Source organism: Orbicella faveolata, unplaced genomic scaffold (assembly GCF_042242905.1).
Source record: "Orbicella faveolata isolate gen_17 unplaced genomic scaffold, um_ofav_v1 contig_27, whole genome shotgun sequence".
Classification (NCBI taxonomy): Eukaryota; Metazoa; Cnidaria; class Anthozoa; order Scleractinia; family Merulinidae; genus Orbicella; species Orbicella faveolata.
This window is the reverse complement of record NW_028301555.1, coordinates 9,854,894-9,875,330: the sequence shown is the minus strand read 5'-3', so window position 1 is coordinate 9,875,330 and position 20,437 is coordinate 9,854,894. Positions and strand designations below refer to the sequence as shown.

Below are 20,437 nucleotides of genomic sequence, written 5' to 3'. Positions count from 1 at the left end.
TATAAACAAGGAAAACGGTAAATGCGTGTATTTTTGTTTACCTAAGGCGCGGGTGCGGTTTATTAAGAATGCGAACTACATTTCGAATCGATTGAGGTTCTTTGCCTTGACAGCATTCAGCTAAAGATTATATGCCTTCTTTATTGTTATGTTTGACGTAGATCTGAAAGGAAATCTTGCTAGTTTGGCGGTATCTAAAACTGGTACATCGTTATTGTTTTGGTAAAAGAGTGCTTATTTTTTGTGACTATCCTTCTACAGAGCTAAAACGAGGAGCGAGCGAATTCCACAAACTTCGAGTTAATGCTTCTCTAATTCAAACTTGTAAGATCAAACGAAGAAAATCTCTTATCATTATTTATTGATTTAATTCTTGATTATACCTGAAACAAACGAGGCTCTTCTAAAATGTGTGGAAACTGTAAATCTAAGAGAAGACTTTGCTGCAGGTTGGTTCTTCCACGAAAACGGTATGCCCACTGCACAATTTTATGACGCATTCTGACTTCCAAGCAGTTGGAGAGGTACTTTTTTGTTCTGTTCTTCAAACTAATATTTTTCTCTGAAATGGAAATGCAAGCTCTAGTACGAAGTTGATTTTCTTTCTTCTTATTAAATTCTTAAATAAAACCTCCCAGAAAGTTACGCCGGTGACTTCTGAACGTTCAGCTGATTTGATTCCTCCTGTCTTCTTGTGCATTGTAGTAGTTCATCACCAGTGATTTCCTCTACAGGTAACAGCATTCAGTTTACCCTGTTACCCTGTTTGTAAAATTCTTAGAGAATTTATTTCTTCCGTAAACCTCCCGGCTTTTTTCTTTTTTTTTTTTTTTTCTTTTTTTTTTTTTTAACAATATAGCATTATTTCTTATCACAAACATACGTAAGGGTGGTGGGCTAAATTCTACCCACAATTCCCCCCGTTCGTTCCCATGATCCCCGCGAAAATGCGTTGTAAATATGTCATGCAAATAGAGAAACAAGTACTTCCATCCTTATATATGATCGAGTGCGTATCAGACAGGTTTTTATGGATTGAATTATCTGAACGGCGTTTTATATCCTTTTGTTTACGAAACTCAGCCTAGATGTATTCTTTCTTCCACAGGCTTCTTGGATTCAAGATCAAATATTTTCAAGCTGTTCAAATTGTTTGTCAACCTTGATCGTTTAAGAGGTGAGACGGAACATTCTTGTTTACACAGTTTGGCCATATAAATTCCATTCGAGTACTGCACGACAAATATTTATCTTTCTTTACCTTTACTCGTCTTAATATTTTTTGTTTGCTTGTCGCTACCAACTCATGACATGTTTGTAGTTTCGTTGTTTTGATTCAAACGTCCAGCTAAGAAAACTTGTTATGTTAGTGAATCAATAGACGGAAAACGACAAAGTCATGTTGGAGAAAGTTCGCAACTTCTCATTGTTATTTGATATTTGAGCGAAAGAGATGTGTTTTGGATACCACGGGGAAATTCATCGTCAGAAGATAAGTTGAGACCATTATCGTGAAGTTATATTTCTATTAGGCTACCATTATGCGCAGCTTAAATTAAAGGCAGTTGTTAGGACTTTAACTAGCTTTCGCCCTCAAATAGACGAAGGGGAAGTTATTTTTTACAGTGGGAGATAACATTGTTGAAAAGGACTCGAATGTAAAAGTTCGTGAAAAGGAAAAAAATGTTTTTTTCTCGAAACACGTTAGTGATATCGAAACGCATTTGGCCCATGTGTTACTGTAACCCGATAGTTGAAAGGCTTATTTATTCTATGAAAATTTTGCGTATTTAAATTTCGCTTTTCATGTCTATGAAATGACAGAATAGAGAACAAAGCTGTCAAATGACATAATGGTGCAATGTTTTAATTTTGTATTCCACTGGATTTGAAAATTCATCGAACAACGTACATAGATTCTGGGAGATCTTTTCCAACGTTATCTTTATTTTAACTTAATGATTTGGTTAGCACTCACTCAATCGCCCTAAGAAAAGTCAATACGGTCAGAATCGTTTTCGCAAAGTCTTGGCGTTGTCACTACTAAGTTAAATTCCGCCTTCTGTGTTTGAAAGCGCGAGTGTTTTGGGAAATTCTATATCTCTCTTTTCACTGCTTCCTTTATTCAATTTAATCATTTCACACGGAAGATTATAAGTGGACTAAATGAAGGCTTTCAATATTTCGGAAGCTGAGTAAAACTGACTTAAGAGCCTCGTGAAAACAATATCCAGGAAATAACGATAATTCCCGGACTTTTGATAACAGTTCATAGTAAGTCTTCGCGTGACTATACGCTGAAAGTTAGGTCGTGTCAATTTCAGTTGTTTACAAGCCGACGTGAATTTCATTCAGTGAAATCTCCGACAAGGCCGGCCAATAGTTAGAATTCTGTTCTGTTTGAGTTGAAGAGTCCTTGAGAAAGAGTCAAAATCCATCAAAAGTTTCAAAGTAATGAACATGAAATCCACATGACATTTCAAATTTTACTTTCGGGTAAGCAGTGATCGGCTGTCAAGGCTGTTTGCTCGCGGAATTCCAAGAAATCGACGGAAACAGACGACGTCCACCGTCAAATTGTTAGTTTATCATATTGAAAACTAACAAGATGGTAACCCCCCCATTTGATCAAATTTTGAAATTGAAGCTTCGATAGGATCAATATTGGATCAAATGCGGCTGCATCCTTGAAACAACCACAATTAAAGATAAGAAAACTACTGAGTTCCGAGAGTGACGTAATTATGGCGGGTAATTAGTTAAACTTCCCGGCGTTTTACTTGTAATTACAAAAATACGTCAAAAGCTTTCCTTTTTCCATTATCTTTAAGAAACTAGATCTTTCCAACATCTTGTAAAGCCAAAGTTTTCTCTCGGACAAGGTGTCGCCTTTAAGCGACGAGGAACGTTTGCTCGAGGATGGTTTAAATTCACGGATGGCAAATAGGAGGCGAAGATAAAACTTTAAACGTTTAGGTTTCACGTTTTATGTTCAGGCTTAATACAAAGAGAAATAAATTAGTCTTTGATAACTAGGGTTTGTTGATGGTGTTTGTGATCGCTGATAGAAGAAGCAAATGAATTTCTTGACGGGTGAGGATTTTCTTTGGCTGATCGCCGCGTGATATTTTGGCGCCAATTGTCACATTACTTAAAACATCTATCGACACCGAAAATACACTGGAACGTTTTGTCTTTGATAAATTAACCATGTAATTTATTTTGTTCAAGCGGGTGAGAAGTGCTGAAATTAATTCTGGAATACTTGTTAAACTGAATTTCAGTTGCCAGAGGATGAAGATTACACAGTAAAACACTTCAACTGTTTTCTTTCATTGAACAAAAACAAAAATGCGTCAAGGAAGATCTCATTTACTTGGTAGACGTGAGCTAAAGATCAGTTAAGTTCAGCTAGAAATTGGATCAGAAATAAAGCTATTAAAAAACACGGAATAAGGCAGTCTAAACTATTTGTGTTATCAAACTAGGAAGCCTTGGTCGGAAAGACATGTTTGCCCGCGGGTGAGGATGGCAACGAGATTGTGTTTAAAAGGTAAACATGCAAATTCAAAGAGTATTGTCAAAGTGCTCCAAAACACAGGATATTGTTTTAAATTGTTTTCCGTTAAATTAATAGTCTTGCTTCATTTAAGTCGCCGCAACAATGAATCCGTGCTGAGGCAGCAGCTACCGGGAGAACTTCTCCTTTTGGTCAGATTTGGAGCAAACTTTTATGTGTATTCTTAGTACTTTGAGTTCTCCGTTTTTAGTAATAACAATGTTTTACGAAACCAACAGAGTAGTTTTTTGTAATAAATTGGACGATGTTGGATTAGTAATAACAGCAGTAAGCTTTATTGTAAAACATGTTTTACTTTTTGTAGTAATAAATAATGAATTTGTTCATTTCTTCGTTTATTTCTGGGTTTCCTCAGTTGTGTTGTGGAGTCAGACAATTAAGCTCATGAGTTGTCCGGAACAAAAAACCAGTTTCAAATAGATTTTTCAGTGTTTTATAGCACCTTGATTTTCTGAGACGATTTATTTTTTGTAATATCGACAGTTCACTATTAGGTGTAAGACAAGTTATTTTCGACGTCCTTTATTAAGTAAGACTGTAACTGTAAAATAAAACTGGTATTTAACGCCCAAGAAGGCGAAAGAAGTGATAACTGACATCTTTTGCTGGTAAGACTAACCTAGCGTATTTACTTTAACTAGAAAAGCTATCACTTCATATTCATAGAAAAATGACACATACGACATATCTCTTTCTTATTCATCTAAAATCTTCTTGAATGTTATTATTATGGTATGACTGACGTATTCTCGAGCAAAAAGAAATACATTATCGTTGGAATGGAAAAGAAAATGTTCAAACGTACAAATGGTAGACAATCCTTTGGACAGGATGAGACAAAGACAATTAAAAACGTTAACAGAAAGCAACGCTTAATTCAGTAAACATTCTTAATGAAGGTAACTTCTAATGGATTTTGATCAGCAGCGGATAAAATCATGACACAAAAAAATGTGTTTGATATTTTTCAAGGACCATTGCCTATTTTTCTTGACCTGGCATTCTTTTATTTGATCGTCCGTTAACCGTGCATGAAACGTGACAAATAACAAGTGTAAAACAGGGCCGTGACCGAAAATAAATAAAACATAAGTGTGAGCAAATAATATTATTTTACTTTACAGTAAATAGCATTGAAAAAGAAAAATTTTAAAGTTGCTCACTAATACAGTTAATTATGTTTCTCAAGCTGACCAAATGTCCTGACTATTGACGCGCTGTACTTAGGGCCATTATTCCAACTATAGCCGATCAACTTCAAATTTCTTCTTGTCAAAAAGAAAAGCGAGGAAAATAAAGCAGAACATCAATGAAGCCCAAATTCTTAGAACAAATAATATTCGAAGAACTGTAGGGAGATTAGTATTAGTCAGTTGATATACTTGATATAGAGTTTCTCATGCTAACTAATCTTGACTGACAGGAAGGACAAGATTAAATCTGAGTTTTCCAGTTGTAAGCATATCAAGCGTTCAAATTCAAATGTCATTTTTCGTTTTATTAAAAGGCAGCATATAGATGCAAGCACGTACAAAACATAAAGTGTGTCCGAAATTTAGAATATCCCAGATATTATAACCTTATTTTAACCTTTCTCCTTTCCCTAGTCAGCTCTCTGGTATCTAGGACCGATAGACAGCCTATAAAACGCATATTAGTTGGAAATCTCAGATTGAGGTTTACGCTGAGACACGAAGGGAAACTCTCTATACGCGCAACTCAATTTTATTTTCTCCGTGGTTTTAGTGAACCTCCAGTCAGTTACTTTGGTTTAGACGTTTACCCATGACTTATAAATGAATTATAATTGAACAACATACGAAGATAAAGCTATGGCGTAGGAAATAAAGGCAAAGGGATCATGTGTAAAAATGAAAATTGTTTTCAATACGCAACTTGAATATCTGGGTGATTTTATTTAAGATGTGTAGCTGGAAATTGGATGCTTTGTGTACACAAATTCGTTTTAAGAATGACTTTTTCAGGCATCGGAATAATGAATGTTTGAATTATTTATCTGGTTTAAGACCGTTAGGTTAACTGTAGAAGTCATTTAGTTGAGGGTAAGAAAGCAATTAATGAAGGGGTGTTTGTACAAGAAAATTGGACTTCTAGTTTACTTGGCAAGGTAAACATCATTTAATGGTTCAGATAAGCTGTCTTTGCACACTAATTTGTTAGAACAAGAACTATTAGCTTTTCCTTGTTCCATAAAAACTAAACAAATAATGCAAATCTTGCAGAAAATCGAGCTACTATTCAGTGATCTCTGAAACACAGTTAAGGGAAAGAAAAACATCTTGATTTGTACGTGAACCGTGTCAAAATACGAACTATTCGTCATGATTGGTAAGAGTCCAGTTCAACTGTTTTCTATGGAGTGTGGTCCGTTAACACATCGTCGACGCCATTTTTATTTCTTACAGACTGATATCTCAGTCAGCTTATACGTTCAAACCCTCGGGTGATTCCTCTTTTGCCCAAGGGAGTTCTGGAACAGACAGGGTTGAATGTTTTTTTTTCAAATATAACTTCATTTATTTTTCTTTGACCTGTGCATTTGGTGTCTACATTAAGAAGTCTTCTCGAAAAACGATTACTTATTTGGTCAACAGACTTGCACTAATTTTTCTTTTATCCCAACCTTGGTGGCTATATTTATTCATTCACTATGGTCGTGTCAATGGCACTGCTTGTGAATAGAATCTGACTTGCAAAACACGTGGTCGAGGCACCCGGAGTAAAGTGCTAGATTTCTGCTAATGTTTTTTTTTTTTTTTTTTTTTGCGCCACGGCTCGATTGTGTTCAGCAAAGAAAGACTAGTGAAAAAGCCAGCGTGGTTTAATCATTTTGCAAATTTTTTGCATTGATTCAGATATCGACGTCTCCACAACTGCAAACGAAAATACAAATTTTCTTCCTCGGCCAAAACGTAATTGGCATTTTGATTTTGATCTCCCCTTGGCACAGGATTCCAGGTCTCAAATAATTAAGGAAAATGATTATCAAGAAGATTCTCTCATCTAGCATTATAAAAAGTGTATGGAACCAACGTGTATGGGCCATTTAATAGAGGAATTGTATTTGCTTCACAAAGTTTTTTTGAAAAAAATTAAAACTTGTATTTCACCTTTTTGCTTCTTAAACTAAGGGACACGTTAACGTAACGACCTATTTAGCATGGCTGAGGATAATTTTCTTAATGAGGTGTGTCAAAATGTGTTAGCTACGTTAAACTGACAAGATAAAAGGGAGGTAAAGGGGCAGAGACCTCATTAAACGAATTCACTGCAGGGAGATCTTCACTCGTAACTCAGCGAGCTCCACTTTGAACTCAACGCAGAGAGAGTAACCAGTCATAGTGCTTTTTGGACTAAAGGGACAGGGTCTGGCTCTTTGTGTTTGTAAGTACAAATTTTCAGGATTCTTAGTAAGTTAAGAAAGGTCTAAACACAAAGGAGAGATCCATTTTAGCAGCAGGTGAAATTTAAGCAAGCATATGAACCGGTTATTGGCGCGTGTCAGGTGAATTGCCAAGGGCAGGTTGTTCCTCGGTGCAATTTGTTAGTTAACGAAACGTCGGTAACATCGCTGACGCTAGAACTTCAATTTTGTTCACAATATTGTATTTGTCGTTCATCTTATTGTACATCCTACTAAATGCTAAGGAAACAAACTCTTCGACACTGTTTTTTTTTTTTTGCTGGTGAACCAATGTTTACTTTGTGATTGAAAACTTATCCTTGACCTTGTTGTTAAGCTTTGAAGCTCGTAGGTATCTGCGCCTTGCTATATTTTACAGAGTTTTATATGGAGTGTATTGACCTGAAAATAAACTTTTTAAAGTTTTAACTAAATTCAATCCAAACTGCATTCGTAATCCCTGAAAGACATTTTCTGTCTTTAAAATATTGGTTGAATTTGTAACTCTGTTGAAATTCCAATAATATCTTTTGCAAATGGTAGCGATATTAATACTAATGGAAAAACCACCACATAAAATACAGCAGACATAATGCATTGAAGGAAATGATATTCCCTTTTAGGCATTAGCGTTATTTATGGATACTTCGCCCATAAACATCTTTTGTCCTCGTCTAAGACATCACAACAAAGAAAAATTACAAATAAAAGATTACTTAAGTTCCCGGAGGGAATGTTTTACGTACAAGGAAATAGATCTGTTATTTTGGAAAGTTTTTATCTAGGCCAATTGTCAGTGATCTGTTTACTTTACAGCAGTGTTGTTCACGTTATTTATTTTTCCCTGCTGTTTTCAACAGCTTATGTTTACTCGGATTATCATTCAGATTTTATTGACCTAACTGAGTAGCTTGGTTCCTGTTTATCGTCGTCTTCTCATCAAAGATGATATAGAAACGCGCTGACAAAAACATCTATTGTCTTGGAAGGACAAATAGTGAGTAAGACTGCTTTGAAATTAACTTGCGTGTGGTTAAGTGCTATCGCTTGAGGTTACGATAGCGTAACGATGGAATTTTGTCACACGATGTTTTGTCTGTTATTTTCAAAAAGTATTTAATGAGCAATAATGTTAAAACGCTGCAATGGGAAGTACCATGTAGGTTCACACGTCCAAGCGAATCACTTTTGCTGTGATTCAGTTGTCACCTGCTTTTCTGAGCGAATTCAAGTTTTTGATTTACAAGTTGCAACCAGTTTAAACACCCGCCAGTGACATGAAAAGCTAAATGAAGAATTGTTCTCTGAAATGAGCTCCCAGTATTGTCATTAAACGGACAGATGGAGGCTTTGAAAGTCGTGACAGGTTGCTGGTGAAGTTTTAAATATTCAATGGTGATTAAAATCGCCTATCTTTTGTTTTCTTTCTCCGCCCAATTCATTGGCGTGAAAATGACGGGGGGAAAGAAATTAAAGCTGTGTGTCAGTTTTCATGGGTTTGCTGTGAAGACATAATTAGTACAAATCAGTTCTGCTCGGAAGTTGTCAAGATACAACTCAAAATTCGTTGAGAAGCCACACTTTGGAAAGGCTTGGACCGTGACTGGAACAGCTAATAGGCTTAATCTTTGTTGACTTTCTGGTAACAAAAGAGCAAATAGCGCGCCTCTAGAGCTGGTATGGCGCTGGCAGCACTTGGTTACTGAGCGGGCCGTCTTCAAACTATTTACTGTTTATTGCGCGATTTCATAAAACGAAGCACAAAGGCAAACGGCGGGGCAGGTCTCATTCAAAATTTGGAAGGTTAGTGATTATACATTTCGCTCTACGATCGGCAAAAATATAGTTTAACCAACAAATACATCAATTATAGCAAATATGTTTTTGCTTGCCTTATATATTTAGAAATAATCACAAATATATACCTTGTATAATTATAATAATTTCAGCAAACTCTTGCTCTCAGGTTTAAATACTTAATGGTAAACATAAACTCTCCCCTAACAAAACAGCTTAAAATGCTAATTCATATATCGTTGCTACGTTTTCAAGTTACATATCAAATCAAAAGTTTCAGAGTTCGTCAGTAGCGATTTGAGCTTCAAAGAAATAAAATTTAAGCGCAAAATGTTTGAAAACCTGACTTTTTTGATGTTTCAAAATCTTTACTTAGTATTTAAGTTATGTTAATTTGTATCTATACAGTGTAAATATTTGTGTTTACTTGTTCGCAGGAGACACGGGAACCGAATCTGACCTATTTTCGCTGACCTTCAACGCTACATTATATTTTACTCACGAACACCAATGAAAAAGATAAATGATCGTTTTTCGGTCAAGTTTACATTTACTTTATTTCACATCCCAAGTTGGAGAAGTTCCTTCGTGCGTTTTTGATTATTACTACTGAGAAAATGGAGATCTTCGTATTAAAATGTTTGATCGTTTATATTGAAGTGAGACGAATCAGGAACCAAGTGATGTTCACCTTAATTGATCTTATCCACGACAAAATTGTCAGCCTGGGTTGCTGCAGAATAAGTGCCATAATTTACGGCGATCGTCTTTACTAAGCAAAAGAGAGCTGAGTTAGCTTTTAGACTCACTTTTAACAAAGTGGCGTTGAAACTTGATCAGACACTGCACACTAGATAATTTCAACAAAAACTTCTTCCGTTTGCTTGCTTTTCACCTGTTCAGTGTCTGATCAGTCAACAGGGCGAACGAATTTGCTGACCCTATTGACTGCTTAATTACGTGTGATGAGTTTCCTTCCCTAAGTTTTTGCAAAGTGATTCTGAGTGATGAACATCTACTGAGATCAGTCGGCAGTTTCTTCCACCATTATGGAGATGCAAACATGCGGGAAATTCAATGTTTGCGATTAGAATGAAATGTCAATCAATTTCAGTAAAATTTGATTTCTGTAATATTTACCGTGTTTAAAATTATGATCCCTGGCAAAAGATTTCAAACACGACAGAACACTTCCGTCTTTGCACATTTTCATCTGGGACGCTTATCGCAGTTACTGTAGATTTTACCTCGCACGTTTCGTTACATCTCATGCAAACCATCGCGATTTCGTGCTATTCCTATTCTTTAAATATGTTGAAATTACGTAAACGATTGCAAACATATCTTTAGTCTCCTTACAATTTACTGTCACGTAGATGGGTGTTGAGACTAACAAATAAAATCAATCATTTTTGCTGTCTAGTTGAAATTTGGTAATCAATCACAAGTTAGACCAAAGGGTCTGATTTGAAAACTATATTTGCCTCAATTTAGTCAGAAATCCCACAAAACGATTTAAAAACATACACGTTAGGTTAAAATCAAGTCTTCTACTTTCCGCTTTATTTTTTTAAGCCGTTAAAAAAGTGACTGTCTGGAGCCCTCCAGGCATTTTAATAAGTCAGGAAACTTTTTACTGCCGAAGGCAATTGTCTTTCTTAATCAGTTTTCATTAAACACCAACTTCAACTAAGGAGCTAATTGTTTTACAAATTGGACGTGTTACAGCGTGTGCCGCACTGAAAGAGATCAATATCGTGGATCTTGCTTTGAATTCTCTTTTTTGTTAAGAACTAATTGGATACAATGTTCTTCACAGCAACTGAATACGCAAGTTATCTTGAGCTGAAGTTAACATTCAATCACAATACGGTACATTAATACCTGCAAAAATCATCAACCACATTTAACAAACTGGCACGAAGGGTTTCTTCATTTCTGTGCTGCTATCAGACTCTTACTGCGCATGTTACTACGCCCTATAATTCGTCAATACCTTATCCAAATTATCCTTGAAGTGTTAGAATAAAATAACTTACCAGAGAAATATTTGAATGTGCCTTTTATAAGAGCGCTATTCAACTGAGCACAGAACTTAGCATGTAAGAAATATGTTTTAAAATACAATGATAATGTTAATCCTCAGTAACAATTATTTTTGGTCGTTTGCATAAACTTGACTGGAACATGGGGCTCCAGGAAAATTTCTGTCGCCCTACCTATACAGTAATTCGTTTCCCTGCTTGATATCAGCTAATAATGTGTCCTTTAAAAAAATTTGGCAAGGTTTGCAATATTGTACTCGAGTGAGTCACCAAATCACTGGGAACTTTGCACTGACTGAGATGAGTTCGGGATGAATCACGAACTGATTTTTTTTTTTTTAGCCCAAAGAATAATGGGAAACTTAACACAGTGCTTGATAATGAAGTTATTACTACACAATTAAAGTTTAATTAGGAAAGGACTTAGCAAAACGCTGATTAAACAAATAATCACGATCGTCCTCGGATGAAAAGAAGTTCACTTGAATTGGAGGCAGAGGAATGTTGTTTGTTAATGTGCATTAAAGTTAATGTCAGAGAACTTACTTCCGTGCTGTTTCTTCAGCTTTTACTTGTCATCATATTTGTCAGAGAATAACTGTCCTGATACACTCTACACTGCATCTTTGAAGATGGACAAACTTTTGGCTGAAATCTATTGTATACTGTTATATAACTGATTTATAACATATCAGTTGTGCGATAAGAATTCAACATGGCTTTGAGCATGGGCCGTTGAAGTTTCCTTCACCGTGGTTCAGGTATTCAAATGGTTTTGGCACCTGTTGAAAATCCCTTGATTTGCAAAATAAAGAATTGATGTTTATGCACGAGGCAGCCCTGGCAGAAATTAAAACTTAAAGACTTAAGTTGTATAAAAAGACTTAAAATCGGTGCCTGCCGGTCGGGCGAGCGGAACGGAGAAGAGAATTAACCATAAGGAGCTTTATATTAATTCCACTCTGTATGTAGCATTGTCAGATTTCCTTATTCGTGTTCTCTAAATACCCCTTGGTTCTCCTTTACTCGCTCATAGTAAGTCAAGATTTAACTCGTTCGTGTTTAGTATTCTCAACCTGCATTGACGACTGAACTTTGCAGTTTCAATATATTCCTCTATCTTTGCTGTCGATCTATGGTTTGACAATTCCTTTGGTACTCTCTGAAAGGAGTAAAGATTGACGAAATTATTTTGATTATTCGCTTAGTCGCAAAACGTCGTATAAACGTAGCCACCTGATCGCTTTTTGAGAGATTCCTCTCACGTTTAGTCCTAAAGATCATGCGATTTCACACGTGCATAGATTTATATTATTATACAAAGGTGGTCTTAGAGGAAAAAGCAACGCACCAACAGTCGCAGATAACTTGAGCGTACTTCTGTTTTTGCCTCTTTGCCAAGTTCTTCATTGTGACTGAAATTTTCTCACGACTTATAGCGACACTGTATAACCACTCAGGTCAAGTATTTCAAGTGTTAAGGCATTCTTCTCTGGAGGCGTTGTTTCTGCGAACTTCACAGGATAGAGGCTGCATTGCGTGCTAAAGTACAAGCTGTTCTACTGAACAAAATTCTCATGTTACTCAGTCAGGAATGGTGGTTACCACAGGCGATCGCCAAAGTATTAGTTGTGCGTCTTTTCAAGTGAAAGGCTGAGTAAACAAGCTTTTGTTTGCAACGAACAAGGCGGAATTACAATGACTTGGCTAAGGCCCTAATAATGAAACGCGGTAAAACATGTAAAACGGTGTGGGAAACAAAGCTGCTGAAATTAGACTATTGCCCCAGAAATTTTAGTCATTTACACTGTTACAAAAGAACTTATGAAATTGTTCATATGGGATTTTTTTAAAGAAGAAAGTTATGTTTGATCATTGCGCTGAATCCATGAATTATTGGCAACTGAAACCATTTCTTTTTGAGCAATTCATTCCGTGCAAACCTTTGCCTCGCAAATGAAGTGTTTTTTAAAGGCAATGTTACTCTCTCAAGCTGTCTTCAGCAGGTGTCAAAGAAGATTATACCGAGCGCACGTTTTTGTCTCGCCACGCGGCGAATAAAGATAACACGACAACACCTTTACACCGCGAACTCGGACCAAACTAAAGTCTTCCCAGACTTACAGGCAAATAGTTGAAATTTACAATCTACCTGATTAGGTCGGTCACGAGCCTGATAATAACAAAATAGATAGCTCTCACAACGTCCTACAAATAATCACTTACTGCCTAGCAAAATTAAAAACAAGCGAAAATTTATACTTGAAGGAAAAATGCAGGAGTAACAAAAAAAATATTAAGCGTTTCAGCATTCACACGTATAATTGAGGAAAACTCTCTTCATACTACAAAATAAGTTTTAAAAGAAGTGAACTTGAAGATTGGAGAAAATCTGTTTCCAAGGGCAACGGTTCAGGAACTGTTACAGTGCTGATAAAATCTGTGATAATGAAAGTTTTGGAGGTTTATTTCGACATTTCTCTCACGCGTTTGTGGCCTGTCACTCACGAGCGTCATAAAAGGTTCTGATTTAAGTAAACAAACAGACACGTTGCATCTTCTTCAAATAATTTTGGGACGAAATTTCACAAGCCAAATGCTGCTTATTTTTTTTTTCCTTTTCGCTAGTACACATTTTGCATTTAGGACTCTTTTAATGGCTTATTCACCTGGGGCTAAAGGTTCATTAAAAGCCATTTTGCTTTCACCTCATCGTGGTAACCACACATAAAAGAGTTTATGAAAAGAATAATGAAATAGTATCAGCGACGCAGTGTATCCCAAACTACCACTATGCTTAATAAATCTGTTTGTTTAACAAAGCCACCGTCACACAATTCTAACTCGTTATATTACGCATTTGGAAAGGAAAAAGAAAAGAGGAAAGATTCGACAAAGAAATATTTTGCGAGTTAAATGAAGATTCGCGAATATTTTTCAGTTTGTACTTCACTTTTTAATGGTGTCGAGTTAAAATTGAAGATTAATCTTTTGCGAATTACAGGCACGAGGTACAGTTACTGACAGCAAAATAAAAGTTCTATTTGGCTAATCTGGAGAAAATATTCGACGTCGGTTTTCTTTGTTAGTATACTTGAATATGTTTGAGCCGCAAATATGCCAGTGTTTCATTGAAAACAAAAATAATTTTTGCCGACAAAGGGAAAATCATTACGTGACAAATAAACGACAAAGCGACCGAGCTAGACATTGACAGGAAAACGACCAAACTGCTAAATCTGAGAGACGGAACAATGCGTAAAAGGACGAGACAAATCAAACATTTACCGAGCGTCAAGAAAAGCGAAATGTTTAGCATGAAAATACGATTTTGATTAACCAATCGTTTGTGAGCATAGGAAGTTTGCTTAAGGCGCTTGTGAATTTTAATTGGAGGAGGACATAGGAAGTCAGTATAATACACAAAGACGTTGCTATAAAAAGCGAATCATATACGTCTCCCAACTTAGTTGTAATTTAGCAACTTACAAGGAGTATAAGATTTCTCAATCAAAACGCACAGAAACCTGAAAAAGTGACGTCCTTTACTGAAAATTACAAAGTTCAACTGAACTGAATGCTGTAGAGGTAAGCTATTTCCGTGGAAATTTCTTGAAATATTTTCCGCGACTCAAATTATTGGAGGGCAAATACCCTAGTTTTAAAACTGCCGTAGGAAGAACTCGGGGAAGAAAGACCCAATAGAGCCATCGTGAAAGCTCTCGCCAAGGATTGTTTCTCCAAGAGCTAGTACGTTAGCAATCGATAGAGTAAACATGGGTTGTGTTGGTTGTTGAACGTTTATAAGCTTACTGCCGTTTAAGTTTGAACAGTTAAGAAACTAAAGCACCTCTTAAAGTAAATCTTGGTGAGCGTTTGACTTGGTTTTTTGTGGCGACAGAAACCTAAGATTATTTTTGCTGTAACTAGTGCGTAACACAGCGATGCAGAACGATAATTGACGATGGTTATGTTCTTTCCAGTTACTGGATAAACTAAGGTTTCAAAGGTAAACAGTCTATCGATTTTCTCACGGCGAAATACGTTTTCGTTTGGTAGATATATTTGTGATGTTTAAGCAAGCAATTTTACATAACCTGTTGTGTTGTAATTTTTCACTCGGTCCAATATTTGGACTGTTTTGTTGAGTCGTGTTTGTAAATTTGATATGATTGTGTGCCGAAGAAAGCTAACTGAACAACAGTTAACCTCAAGCACCGTAAGCCCACTGAAAGTCAGTTCAGTTAATGTGGCCTGATTCCATTTAGTGCCAATGAGCTTTAAACTGGAAGCTTGTGGTGAACGCGTTGAAAGTTTTAGCTGCAAAGTTCCTGCTCATGGAAGTCGGTAAGGGGATTAAAGCTAAAAGAGGCAGTTAAGTGCTTGATAATTAAGCGCCCTAGGGCAAACAGCTATCTTTACCTTTTGTCATCGAAGCTGAAGATCAAAAGCCGATAGAGTTCTAGTTATGTGTCTAAATATACATCGTTCATAAGTTACGGTTCAGCCGTGAGTCTGCTGCCGATTTGCGCGCCAAACGGACATGACTCGGAAACATGGAATCTCACTCGAAGTTCGGCCATTATGTTTTAGTTCTCAAGGTACACTTTTTATCTAATCTCGTGTATTGAATAAGCTCGCTGACATTTTTTCCAAATCCCTCAAATATTTAGAAAACAGTGTATATCTTGCGAATCTTTATCTGTCAGCACGCATGTAGAGTTAAATTAGCTACCATAGAATTCATGCGGTTTTGCTTTTCTTGGGTTGTACTGAAAGCCTGTCAGTTGTCTCCAAATACGATGTTAACATTATCCAAAATAAACTACAGAACAATTCAGTCAATAGTCTTTTTATCAAGGTCTAGCGGTGTCTCAGAAGAATCTTCCACCATAATTATTCACTCAGCAGCCAAAAGTTTTCGTTCAGTGTATTCACAACAACAGATATCAGTTCCTTGTATGACTTCCTACACCGTTACTCGATTTTTTCGGAGTTTGGAGGGTGAGATAAGATAATTCTGGGTTGTTAATCGATTATTGAATTAAACGTCAAATAGTTCTCGAGGAGGCAAAAAATCCTACTGAAATTTCGACGAAAGTTTAATAATGAAACTCTCTCTCTGTCTACAATTGTCGATTGTTTACCTTTGAGAAGTCACACAAGACATATTAAAATTTAAGCTCATTTTCCAAACAGAAAGAGCACTTTCCAAAGTTGACAGTTTTCTTCCTTATTACAAAAACGAAATGTCTTATTTATTTCGGGCCAAACTAAACGAGAAATAGACAAAATTCTTTTGAAGAACGAAGTCTAGCTCGCGAAAGTCAACGGTATATAACTCTGGTGGGGACAAACGCATTACCATTGAAGGACGTAAAAATTAATGAACACTTTGCAGAAACTCGGGCAATTGGAAACGAAATGATTGCAATTAGGGTCGCGCATCAATTGCTAGTCGGCTGTCGAGTACTTCCTTTACTTATTGAATGAAGACTAAGAGTTTAGCGAGATTAGTGAAAAACCAACATAAGCAAGGTTATAACACACGACTTCTCGCTGACAGGTGTACCAAGTAAATTAAATTTAACCGCAAAATTCGATTCCTTCCTAATGTAGGGCCAAACTAGTCAAGAATAGAATGATGGCAAAAAATTTCCTAATCACCGATAAACGTTTTTCAAACCTAGGACACTTTTTATTGCGTGAAATTGCAAGAGTTGTAACCATCACTTAAAATTTCTAAAGAAAGCCGACAGTTAAGAAAAGCGCGCTTAATTGGGGTGTTTTTTTACATTGAAAAGGCTTGGCTAAAATAACGGCTCAATATAATGGAAGAAATTGCGGCGACTTATAGCGTGGCAAATTAAAAGAAGAATCGTGATGTTTGAAAAGCCTCGACAGACTTGAATTATTTTAAGTTTAGCGCGTCCCTTCGATTCCTTGGTATTAAAGGAATTGTCGCGCTAAAGTCTTTTATAATCCTTTTGCGACACCGTTCAGACTCCACTCGTTCGCGCAAGGCTGTTGCTTTCGTAGCTCTTTACGCTGGGCGATGCCTGATCAAAAAATCTGCTTTAGACTAAACAAAGGCACTTTTTCACAACCCAGATAGGGTAATAAAAACTAAATTGCGGCAAACACTATACAATACAAGCCATTTCGACACAGAGATAATGTTGCCGGCACTAAGCAAACACCACAAATTGAGCATAATTGAAACTACTCCACTGTTTTGCGAAATGTTGTAAAGTCTCTTTACCAGAATAAAGTTCCTTAATGCTCGCATATTGATAGAGATCCTGGGGGGCAAACATTTAGAAAAAGAATCCTTAAACACTAAGAGTCGGAAACAACCAAATAATGTATGTTTGCAAGGGCGAGCAGTGTTAAGTTGGTCGGTCAATAATTCATCTCGTTCGATTGCTCATTTCATGAAGATAAATCTTGCTCGTAGCAGAACGCGTCTAGTCTTAAGGAAGTTTTAATTGCGTTTGAGCTTTTTGAGGTCCTATTCTGCCTCATGAAATAAGGGTGATATCAGCGTTTGGCACATTCATTCAACGTTGGCGGCTAGCAATACATGTAGGTCATTTGAAATTCTTACCATTATAATCACACTACATCTACAGCTGTCTTTCGAGGCACCTGGAAATGGCTTTTGTGAAATGATTGACGCGAGCCAAATTTGTTAATTAATTGCCTCAGTTTCCGGAAATGAGAAATTGGATTCTAAAAATTCTGCATTTTTCTTTCCGTCCCACGCGCCCATTTGGCCACAAGAAGTCGCAGATTTTATCGCGAGCTCAAAGGCGCGTGCTAGCATTCCAGAGAAAAAAACAAGAGGATCCTTGGCAAATTTACTGCATGTAAATCGCTTGGAGCCGCGGCATAATGATCGTGAATTATCAATTCAAACAATTCAACCGAACGATTGGTCGAATTTGACAGCAGTTAGCAAAACTTATTAAATAAAACTCAGGTTTTTGTGTTTCACTCACAGAGCGTTTCTCCCGGACCGATCATAATAAGTCAAGTAAACTCAGCACAAAACATATAACGAGAGCTTAAAATAATACCAAACTATGATACAGGATCGGGGCAGATCCTGGCAATAATCCCAAACGTGTAGCAGGTGATTTGGGAGAAGTTCTTTTCTACACGAAAGACAAATGTTCACAAGGCTATTGGTCGCCGTATACCAAAAAACCGGTCCCTAAGAAGTTGAAAAAGTTATTGCAACGAGGAGGTTTCCAGCGGTAATTGCTTTTGTTTGTGGAATTTATGTTCGCAGTTGTTATGCTAATTGTGAAGCCAATAGCACTGACAGGACCTAGGTTACAGCTAGGCTCCAAAAGAATGTTAAACGATCCCGGTTTTAGAGCGGTCAGTTTTTGACGTGAATGATTTGATCACTCAAACGCCAAATTGCATGGCTTTTAAGGTGTTGTGTGATGACGGAGGCCTTTTACCGCTTCAATCTATCCCTTCTTCCTGTCCTTTCAAAGATATCAGCACCTTTGAATCTTTTGCCGTTAATGTTTAGTTTATCCTGTGCGAACGGTGATCTTTGTGTAGTGTTGACATTAAGGATACGAGATAGGACCGAACCATAAAGTGTCCTATCGAAATAATTGTATTTGCTCATAAATTATGAAACGGCAATTTGTTTGTGGGCCTTCGTGATGGACAAGCGATAATGGACCCCACAACTTTTAATAAAATGTCTCCCCACGGGTGGTCGCAAAGGCCCCTATGTCAATAAACGTAGCAAGGCTCCAAAGGGCTTTCCCATGGAACAATAGCGAGGGAGGAGCTAACCGACATGTCACGTTAAGCCTGTTTACGTACTGTCACTAAAAATAAAACTTCTTTATTGCTAGGAGGAAAGAGTAATCTACGCTGGTCTCCGCGGCAGAAGGACGTGACGGGACGGTACGAAAGCTACGTTCAGTTGGTTACGAAACAGTTAAAAGAGTCTACCTGCTTATAGAATAGAGAAAAGGCAGCATCATGATGGAAGCTATGAATCCTGGAAATCCTGCAGCCGCTATGGGAGTTGGAAACCCGCAAACACAAGGCCATCCTATGGACGACGGCAAAAGCAAGCAGGCGAAAGAGAAAGTTTACCGCCGCAGTTACACGCACGCTAAGCCACCTTACTCTTATATTTCGCTCATCACCATGGCCATTCAACAGTCGCCGAACAAGATGCTGACACTCAGCGAAATTTATCAGTTTATCATGGACCTGTTTCCGTTTTACAGACAAAACCAACAGCGTTGGCAGAACTCCATACGACACAGCCTCTCGTTTAACGACTGCTTCGTCAAAGTGCCTCGTTCACCCGACAGACCTGGTAAAGGAAGCTACTGGACGCTGCACCCAGACTGTGGCAATATGTTTGAGAACGGCTGCTACCTCCGCAGACAGAAACGCTTCAAGGCGGATAAAAAGCCTAGCCTGAGTGACCTTCCAAAGCCCGGATTGCTGAGCCCGGTCGTATCTTCGATGCACCATCAAAAAGTTCAGGGACCCAAGAGTTTAGGAGCGCCAAGCTTTCTTGCGCCGTCTCCTTACAGTGCTATGAGTGCCATGGGAGCTATGGGTGCAATGGGTATGGGAGCTATGGGCTCAATGTCTATGAACAAATCATTTAATCATCCATTCGCCATCAAGAATATCATCGCGTCCGACCATGAAGCCGACCTCAGAGGCTTTGATCCCATGCATTTCAGCCCTTATCATCCAGCGGGAATGTCTTCATCTATGACATCTCTAGGACTGCCAAAACCTTACGACACAAACCCCATTACAACAGAGCCTAGTCCTTACTACCAAGGTTGTGTGTTTACACCGTCCAGTTGCGCGGGAATTGCTGGATTTTCAAACCTTTCGTAAACTACACATATTTATCCTTACTCGGGACTTCGTACGTTTTAATTATGTTATGTGGGCCTCAGGACTGAGCTGCCTGTAAATTGAGTTATCTGTTAAGATACATTTTGCCAGTGTATACGAATTAATACTTAAATTCCAAGGTGATTTCGATGATTACATGTCAAATAGACGTTTTCTCTCGACTAAAGAGAACCATAACATTAGCGTAAAATCGGAGAATTTTATCAAAGTTAAAGAAAATTATAGAAAGTGTAATATAGCTTGTACTATTCCATTCAGTCGCCGTGCTCAGCGTGATTATTGAGTATTTTGACGAGAGTAAATGTGTAAATCAAAATATTTTGAAACTGAATTAATAAGAAGCCATGATCGTTTTAAGTTATGTTTGGTGCAATTGAGAATTAAGAGCATATGTTGTGAAGTCGATACGTTATAGTTTAGTGTTGTTTTGCTGCTGGGCAAAGAATAGCAAGAATTTTTTCTAAACTACCGAGTTATTCGGTAAAGACTGCTCTTGTGGTTAGCGGTTCGCATGTCAACTGTGTATTTAACACTACATTTACCATTATTTATACAAGCAGGGAGAGGTTTTGTAAATTTACAGTCTTGCCCAAATAGCAGTTTGTTAGTTCAACGAAATAAATTTTTAACGAAGAGTTTTCTTGACGTATTCATTGTTTTCCCTGTCGC

General features: G+C 37.3%; 1 protein-coding gene and 1 long non-coding RNA gene across 3 annotated transcripts; one reads left to right on the top strand and one right to left on the bottom strand.

The window, feature by feature from the left end:
• The first annotated feature begins 1,107 nt into the window (after nt 1-1,107).
• LOC110048064 (forkhead box protein A2-A-like) lies at nt 1,108-20,403 on the top strand. 2 transcript variants are annotated; one of them, XM_020753834.2, is made up of 2 exons: nt 1,108-1,177; nt 18,730-20,403. In XM_020753834.2, the coding sequence occupies exon 2, from the start codon at nt 18,860-18,862 to the stop codon at nt 19,745-19,747; it is 888 nt and encodes a 295-aa protein (XP_020609493.1). In that variant the 5' UTR covers nt 1,108-1,177; nt 18,730-18,859; the 3' UTR covers nt 19,748-20,403. The 2 variants fall into 2 exon arrangements, with proteins under 2 accessions (XP_020609493.1, XP_020609494.1); XM_020753835.2 differs by lacking the exon at nt 1,108-1,177 and adding an exon at nt 14,218-14,434.
• On the bottom strand, nt 7,271-12,499 carry LOC110048065 (uncharacterized). The gene is made up of 2 exons (XR_002296573.2): nt 12,198-12,499; nt 7,271-12,008 (listed from the first exon to the last, which is right to left on the bottom strand). It is a non-coding gene; the product is annotated as an uncharacterized LOC110048065 (long non-coding RNA).
• Nucleotides 20,404-20,437: the final 34 nt, after the last annotated feature.

Bases quoted from the DNA above. Each gene is read 5' to 3' on its own strand.
- LOC110048064 (XM_020753834.2), top strand. From the start codon at position 18,860: ATGATGGAAGCTATGAATCCTGGAAATCCTGCAGCCGCTATGGGAGTT.